This window comes from Octopus bimaculoides, chromosome 3 (assembly GCF_046866305.1).
Source record: "Octopus bimaculoides isolate indiv1 chromosome 3, ASM4686630v1, whole genome shotgun sequence".
In the NCBI taxonomy this organism is placed as follows: domain Eukaryota; kingdom Metazoa; phylum Mollusca; class Cephalopoda; order Octopoda; family Octopodidae; genus Octopus; species Octopus bimaculoides.
This window is the reverse complement of record NC_142930.1, coordinates 68,016,487-68,025,510: the sequence shown is the minus strand read 5'-3', so window position 1 is coordinate 68,025,510 and position 9,024 is coordinate 68,016,487. Positions and strand designations below refer to the sequence as shown.

Genomic DNA, 9,024 nt, shown 5'->3' with positions numbered 1-9,024 from the left:
CAAAACCTATATATTCACTCAGTGAGAGGATTGATATTGTTTTGTAGTCAAAAATACATCAAAGCATGCCTTCGTTTTCAGTGCCATCATTGCTGAGAATGCAGCCTCGCAGCTATAGGTAGAGGGGGTGGCTGACTCAGCATGGTCGTGCACGCATTGAAAGAAAAGGAAAGTCGTCTTTCAGTTTCGCCCAAAATGTCGGAAACCCTTGTTCAGAAAAATCGACCTTCAACTGAGTATCTTCACGCATTTGAAGCAATTCTACCTTCGCAGCAATATCAGTATCACTGATGGCACTGTCCTTCACTGAAAAAGGTCTGCAGATCCACGCATCAGTACAGCGGTCATCTAATCCTAGGAAGTTAGCGTCATTGCCAGAAGACGAGCTGAGATCTCTTCACGGAAACTGCATTCAGCTTCTGGCATAGAATCCAAGATAGTTGTCGTCTGAGGGAACGCTGCAACGCAATACCTCAAATACATGAAATAAATTACTTTCTGCCAAGCCCTCCGTGACTCCCTCCCTCCGAGAAACCTCAAATGGCCTTCTAACCCCACAAGGGTCATGACGCCCAGGTTAAGAACTGTTCTAAGGTATGTCTATTCAAATCTCCCACATAAACAAAGTTCATCATCTCAGCAGTACAAGCTAATAACGATACCTACAACGCCTGATGAGTAGAAAATCCACCTCTACCAATTAAGTGTATTTTATCCACAACTGCAACTCATTCAAGACTACCAAAAGCCGTCTTCGTGCATTGCACAGCATGCAAAACTTCCCCACCTCTCAAATTGCAGCTGATTTTTCTGGTCTCTTGTCAACAACCAACTTAACGGGATACATCTATCCACTATTCCTAATGAGAAAGCATCCGCGTTTTCTACTAATTTGCAACTAACTAGACATTGTACACACGCAGCAAAAAAGTTTATTTACATTAAAACTTTTCATAATTATGAGTAGTACCCACTACGAACAGCGAGTGAAAACTAAGGCAAAATGTAAGACTTATTTTGAAATGAGTTTTGCCAAATGAACTTGTGGTGGCAGCTTGGGAACAACACAGCGTTTGTTCTGACTTAGTGCTCAATGTCGTTGTCTCCTCTGTTTATAAGACCGCAGTGCGCGTTGCACACTGGATACATGTGAGAATTCTTTAGCAATCCACGGCGGACACGCAAGCAATACAAGTCGCTTAATCTGACAAAGATCGAGCCAGTGTATTAATTCTATGCCTTCCATTGAGTGTAATCAATGAAAGATAATTATCTGATTTGTAAGTACTTCGTTAAGATTCACAATAAAACGAGGAGCAGTAGCACATCCACGAGACATACTTAAGTTAAAATGAAATTGAAAATAAAACAACTAATTTTACGAATGTAAAATAGGAAATTACCCACTTTCTGCCACTTCAAACCATCGAAAACCAACGGATCTGACGTCTCCTCCAGTACTCTCACTGTGTGCAAGAGCTAGCCTATATATTCACCAAACTTTTCAAGGTTTCAGTCTCATGGATTTATGCTAAACTTTGAAACCTGCTATAATGTGTCCTGTCACCAAGATCAAATCCTCTTCTTTCACAACTTTTAACCCATCGATCTCACTTTTATTATCTCAAAGGTAATTTAAAACAATTGCAAAAAACTAATGTTCTCCAGCATCATGAGCTCCTTTTCCTCCTCAACAACCATCGAATGTTTCCATTGGGCCAGCTCTCCGGGTTGTGCTGTGTCACTGTCACTCCATTCCCCCACCACCCCCGTGGTCTCTCGACCATAAGAAACTTTGTGAAAATAATGTCATTACTCTTAACATTAGCAAACAGTTGGACTGCGTCTGGCACGAAAACCTCTTGAACTATCCTGCTAAGAGTTCTTTCGTCTTTTGGATCAAAGCTTTCCTGCTAGATCACATCAGCACAGCATGCGAAAGTAGGATTCATTCCTAGCCAAATCCCAAGTCTGGTGTACCCCAGGGCTCACAGAGATGAGGTGTGTCGCTCACACTCGTCATTAACATTAACAATTCAGCTTACAGTCATCTAATAACACTCACTCTAATGCAGATTATACATTTCCATAGATGTGTCATCCGTACACAACCTAAACGTCGCATGAGAAACCTGCACAAACTGACTCTAGAGCCACTACTGTAGAAGCTGGAAGTTTTGAGTGAAAACCCGTAGCAACTAGGAGGAAGACCCGTATTTGCATACGCGAACGTCATCGTAATAGTGCTAGACACCAGACACATTGAGGTGATCGGCACTATTCTCAGTTACTTCTAATCAGTGACAAGAGCGAAAATTAACCAGTTGTTGGGTCTGTAGCTAGGCACCTGCAGAGGTCCATATCATCCAACAGCGTCTTAAGGCGCTGGACGGACGGAGCTGTTCCTCTGATAGAGCTGCAGTCCTGGATCAAGGGTAGGCCGAAGCAAGGTGCATTGTGCTTTGAGTGCCATCAGGCGCTCACAGCCCTTAGCTAGTCGGAAAAGCGAAGGGTGGATCTTCCGCCATGATGTTGTATACAGGATTAGTGGTAGGTAAGAGTGAGATACCCTCGGAGAAAAAGCGTCGATGAAAGTCAACTAACAGGTCTTTTCCTGAGAATTTTCCGGCTGGAACCCATGGATAATTTCCAGAAATCCCTCACCCAGCAGTGTTACCGAGAGGCATCGCAGGTCTGGGATAAACTTTGCAAATATGGTAGTGTCGTCAACTGTGCACTGAGGGGATGAAACCATCATGCACACGCCAGTACAGTGGTCGAGCATTACTGACTTGTAGATTATGTCAAACAGCTGTCATCACGTGTAAGATGGATCTAGCTATTGACCGAATCCATCGTAAAGATAGGTACACCACCCTCCTTTGGTTGGGAAGGACAGGCAGTTTTCTTCTGTTTAGTGGCTGTGATGAATGAGGCTGAAAAGACTGAAGATAGAGCTTCCCTTTTCAATTAAGCCCGCATCGATTTTTTCAGGTTCCACTTTGAAAGTGAACGTTGAGAGAGAGGTGTTGCCCTTAAATTTGTTGAAAGGTGGGTGAATGTTGCGAGAATAATCCAAATGAGTGGATCTTACTTTAAACGTGTGCCTGTAGGTCGAGATGTATGACGAAAAGAGGGACACTTGCCAGGGTACTCCTGGTAAGTTCAGTTAGGATGTATGAGGTTCCTTGGATACTTCAGATTGTCTCCCACCTACCCATTGGGGAAATTGTTATAATTTTCTTAACTGTTGCTACTTTTATTGTTTTCACATATTTATGTAAATTGCCACTGCTCTTTGTCTTTATATTTCCTGAATGTTTTTTGAAGCCCTTGTAGCCAATAACTTTTTTTTTTTCTATTCAACCAGCATTAGCTCTGCCTTTCATTTCATTAGTGTTGATAAAATAAATGCATTCTTAACTGGCACAAAGTCAAATTTGTACTGAAGAAGGTATATGTCAATCGAATCCAACTCCCATCAGTACATACCTAGTATTTTATTGGTACTAGAATGAGAAAAGATAAATCCAGCCCTAACGGGATTGCAAGACAGACTAGAGAAAACTTAGTCTCATCATTGTACTGTTTATACTTTGTCACAAACATCTACCATGAAATAATGAATGTAAAAATATTTTTTAATACCTAACCTACTTCATTAGATTGTTAATAAAATTACCTCAAAAGATTGAGGTAACAAATCAGTAACAATAATGATAGTGATAGATTTTTTTTTTATCCTTTATTGATTTCCACTAAATACAGAATAAGAACCCGTAATTAAATCAGTAATTAAATCAATAATATAATCAGAAGGCACAAAACTATAAGCCAACATGTGATCAAGGAATTTCTGATTTGATTCCACTTTGAATTTTCAAAACAAGTGTATTCTTAAAATAAAATTCTTTTATTGTATTAATATTCAATGTTTCAAGAAATCCTGTCATTAAAATATTCAAGTATATCTTTTTCTTTCTATAACACATTAACCTATGACTGCCCTTGGTTCTATAGTTTTGGTTCTATAATTATTGAAAAAAAATAACAGTAGGAAAACATTTTTTCTACTCTAGGCACAAGGCCTGAAATTTTGGGGGAGGGGGGGGCAGTCGATTAGATCAACCCCAGTATGCAACTGGTACTTAATTTATCAACCCCGAAAGGATGAAAGGCAAAGTCGACCTTGGCGGAATTTGAACTCAGAATATAAAGACAGACAAAATACCGCTAAGCATTCTTCCCGGCATGCTAATGTTTCTTATTTCTTTATTGCCCACAAGGGGCTAAACATAGAGGGGTCAAACAAGGACAGACAGAGGGATTAAGTCGATTACATCAACCCCAGTGCGTAACTAGTACTTAATTTATCGACCCCGAAAGGATGAAAGGCAAAGTCAACCTCGGCGTAACCGCCTTAGTAGGAAAACATTTTTAAATAATTTCTTTAATAAGCACAAGGCCAATTTCGTCAGGAGAATAGAGTTTTAATGCAATGATTTCACTTGATGAGACACTGGTATTTATTTTACCAAGTATCAGATGAAAACACCAACCAACAAAACTGAGAAGGCAAAACCAAAAGGGACAGTAATGTATTTTAGTCTAATATATAGCCTTAGCACTTTCCCAACACCCCACTAATATAGTGAATACAAATTTGCAAAAATTGTACTAAAGTTTTCAATATATATATACATGAATATTTTGTTGACAGAATTTCTAAGATATGGCACAATACTGGTTACAAGATCAGATCAGTTTCTTCCTCAAATGAAGGATTTCAAAAACATAATCGTCATAGAAGCATATTACAAATGCACATAACCAATTTAGCACCACACTGTTTTTGTCAATGCTGCTGCCCACACCTTGGTAAAAAATTATTGAAGAAGTTTCATTCAGTAATGAATCAAACTGACTTTAAATATTTTACCAAGGTGCATAGAGGGCAGCAGCAAATTAACCTCAGCAACCACCAGCTTCTACTGACATCCCACTACTTTTACTGGTAGCCAGGGTAGTAAAAACCTGAAAAAAACAGAAAAAAAAGACATTACTAAACATCTGTTTGATTTCACCAATACAAAATACATGACATAAAATTCAACAAATTATTGTATTTATCATCATTATTTAACATCCATTTTCCCTGCTAGCATGGATTAGAAGGTTTGACAAGCCAACCCATGCAAGTATATATATATATATATATATATATATATATATATATATATATATATACACATACACACATACGTTTGTATAAACATCCTATATTCAAACACAGCTTAAGGCAGCTTCTTCAAAGCAAGGTATTTACCCATGGCCAGACTTTTTTCACAGAAGATGGATATAAACATTCGTAGTGATGCTTGTTTATAACCATCCCATATATATATATGTATACACACACACACACACTGGATTTCTTTCAGTTTCCATCTACCAAATAAAATTCACCAAGCTTTGAAAACACTTGCCCAAGGTGTCACACAGTGAGATTGAACCAGAAACTACAAGGTGACCAAGCAAGCTTTTTATAGACAACCATATTCCTGCCTATACATATATATTTAACATGTTTGCATACACTCAGACATGGGAATGTATTTTGCTATGGAAATAGTCTGAACAAAAATTTTCCTACTAGACAATGTGTAAAAGCCAACTGGAGCTGTGAATGACATCATTGGATTGCAGAACTCGAATATTTCTGCATTGTACACATCATTAGCTATGAATACCAAATCTGCCATTCACAAACCAAAAGATCAACTTGTTCTTAGATTAGAACAGCAAACACTACATTCACTGATGAGTATGAAGCATGGAGTGTACTTGAACATATTAAATATGACTTTATATGAATATATTTTATTCAACGCTGCTTTGCGTGACTTCAGTCAATTCTAGCTTGACCAAGCTTTACACTCACATCAGCAAATATACTGTTTGTTGTCCTAAGTATAGTAATAAATTTCCCACACTGAGTACTATCCTCCAAAGACACAGCTATAATGGATAATGCAAACATTTCAGTTAGGTGTATCTGATGGAAAAAAAAAAAAAAAAAAAAAAAAAAAAGCAAGTAACTCAACATTTAAGTGAACAATAGAATACATCTATCATCAGGTGATATGTAGAAGGTACAACTTACACATCATAGATTTGTACCCAGATAAAAATCAGCAAATTAGACATACTTACTTCAGAACAGGTTGGATGAATTCCAACTGTAGCATTAAAGTCCTTCTTTGTAGCTCCTAATCGCAGAGCTACAGCGTATCCTTGGGTCACTTCACCAGCATTTGGGCCGACATAATGAAACCCAATAACTTTATCCTGAAAACAAATTATTCATTAATTATTGATCCATATAACAATCTTATCTTATTGTTCTCTCTGTTCATCTCCCATATATCTTAAAAAGAGCTAGAATAAGGGAACTACACTAAACAACCCTTTAAGAATTAAATGCCTTCCATTTCAATCATATTCTGATTAGATCTGCAAATATAGACATGTACATGAACACCAAAACCTTGTACAGATAAATGTTATTTACAATATCATCCAATATGGAATAAGAATGTTTTCTAAAATTAATCTATTGACAAGAATAAAGTGTAACACCTGCAGCAGGATACAAATCAAATGAATGGAGAAGTACTAACCATTCTTCCTTCACAACAGAGGAAACTAATTTTTAAAAATATACAAATTCTTTTTCCAAATCTTGTACCCAAAGTATGAGAAACAATAACACTTTGTAACAAAAACAATTATTTTTTTCTTTTATTTTTGGCCAGCAAGCGTTATTTTCTATTTACTTCTATCTAGAAATCAAAGGAAGTGACTACTATTCCCTTCAAGCATTGATTTTGTGACCATGAATGTTTTGAAACAGACTCATTTTTTCCATTATATTTTAGACAGATTCAGTAATGAGTTGCTGAAGCAGAAATATTGTTATAGCAAATATTCTGCTCAATACCACAAATTTGTCAGTTGCTTGACCTTAATCACTTGAGCATATCCCTTAGTGGCTGACAATTTGTGCACCTCTAATTATGAGCAAAAGTAGTAGGGGAGCATCATAGCCATATGATGAGAGGGATTATTTGGGGTTTGAATAAATGTAACAAAAACAAAGTTTGAAAGAAATATTAGCCATTTTTCATACTTTCTAGGGTAAAAATCGTGTTACAGTGTAATTTATAATTCCATTTGCATGGCACCAACTTCTAAAATGTAATTTCAAGATTTTTAATGCACAACAAAACCATATGTATAAGTAGAAAGACAAGATAAATACAAGTAGGTTAAATGAGTATATTTACAGGGAATACAAAAGACAAAAGCTGCCAAGATAAGACATAACTCCTTTCATGCAATTTGTATTCTTTTCTTTCATCTGTATTTTTCATTGCTTATAAATATATGCATGAAGCCTACTTGTGTTCAGCTTGTTTCTACTTCCATACCACAGTGAAGATTGCTCTTCCAACTGACTTTCTACACCAGAGGCACATACCTGGGATATAGGAGCTAGATTTTAAGGTTTCAACTATAAATGTTACCGAAAGGATATCTATAGCATGCTTACTCTGCATTCTCCAACACACTATATATGCATCGAGATATACACATACGTATAAATTTCGATATATATATATATTAAAAGAAACAGGCTTGGAAGGACTGGAAGAACGGTGGTAGCAGGGAATTGTACCAATGTGCCAGAAGGGAGGCTAGGCGACAAGTTTATTTAGCCAGAGGGGAAGCAGATAAGGAAAGATTTGCCAATGTTCTGCACCATGAGGACCAAAGACTCGAGGTATTTCGTGTTGCAAGACAGTGTAGGAGAGAGAATAGTGATGTTGTAGGAGAGAAATGTGTTCGCATGGATGATGGTACGCTTGCATTAAATGAGGTTGCAAAGAAAGAGGTCTGGAGATGCCACTACGATAGATTGCTTAATAAAGAAAATGAATGGGAGAAAGAGAGCCTGCCGTATGTCGACCCAATAGAGGGACCAGCTATCCGAGTTGATAGTACCAGGGTAGATAAAGCAATTAAGAGTATGAAGACCAGGAAAGCCCCCGGCCCATCAGGAATCACTGCAGAGATGCTCAAAATATCTGGCAGTGTTGGCTATAGCCTAGTCACCCGTATTACGAACCAGGTGATACACGAGGGAGTCATACCCAATGACTGGTGTAGCAGCATCATAGTCAACTGCTACAAAGGTAAAGGTGACGCTTTAGATACAAATAATTACAGAGGCATCAAGCTGTTAGATCAGGTTATGAAAGTTACAGAGAGGGTCATAGCCCAACTAATTAGGGAGCGAATCAATTTAGATGAGATGCAGTTTGGGTTCGTGCCAGGTAAAAGCACTACTGATGCCTTATTTCTAGTGAGACAGTTGCAGGAGAAATACCTAGCTAAGGATAAACCTCTGTACCTGGCTTTCGTTGACATGGAGAAAGCCTTTGACAGGGTCCCCCGATCCCTTATCTGGTGGTCAATGAGGAAACTTGGGATAGAAGAATGGTTAGTGAGAGCTGTGCGAGCCATGTACAGAGATGCTGCCAGTAAGGTGAGGGTTGGAAATGAGTACAGCAATGAATTCCGGGTGGAGGTAGGGGTCCACCAAGGTTCCGTCCTCAGCCCCCTCTTATTTATCATAGTCCTCCAGGCAATCACAGAGGAGTTCAAGACAGGTTGCCCCTGGGAGCTCCTCTATGCTGATGACCTTGCCCTAATTGCCGAGTCACTATCAGAACTAGAGAAGTTTCAGGTGTGGAAGCAAGGTCTAGAACTGAAGGGCCTTAGAGTCAACCTAGCTAAAACCAAAATCCTAATAAGTAGGAAGGTAGATAAAACACAAACCCCTTCAGGTAGATGGCCCTGCTCAGTATGTAGAAAAGGAGTAGGTAGTAACTCTATAAGATGTACCCGGTGCAAGCTATGGACACATAAGAGGTGCAGCAACATCAAAGGCAGGTTAACTAG

At 38.3% G+C, this 9,024-nt stretch overlaps 1 protein-coding gene across 2 annotated transcripts in view; it reads right to left on the bottom strand.

Moving 5' to 3' along the window:
• Positions 1 to 3,894: 3,894 nt before the first annotated feature.
• Positions 3,895 to 9,024, bottom strand: part of LOC106876152 (thioredoxin reductase 1, cytoplasmic) — a 77,118-nt gene continuing 71,988 nt past the window's right edge. For both annotated transcript variants that reach the window (XM_089349168.1, XM_089349167.1), the window contains exons 18-19: positions 6,214 to 6,348; positions 3,895 to 5,034 (exon numbers count right to left, since the gene is read on the bottom strand). In XM_089349168.1, coding sequence (XP_089205294.1) covers positions 4,966 to 5,034; positions 6,214 to 6,348 — 204 coding nt within the window. In that variant the 3' untranslated portion in view covers positions 3,895 to 4,965. The remainder of the gene's footprint in view (positions 5,035 to 6,213; positions 6,349 to 9,024) is intronic.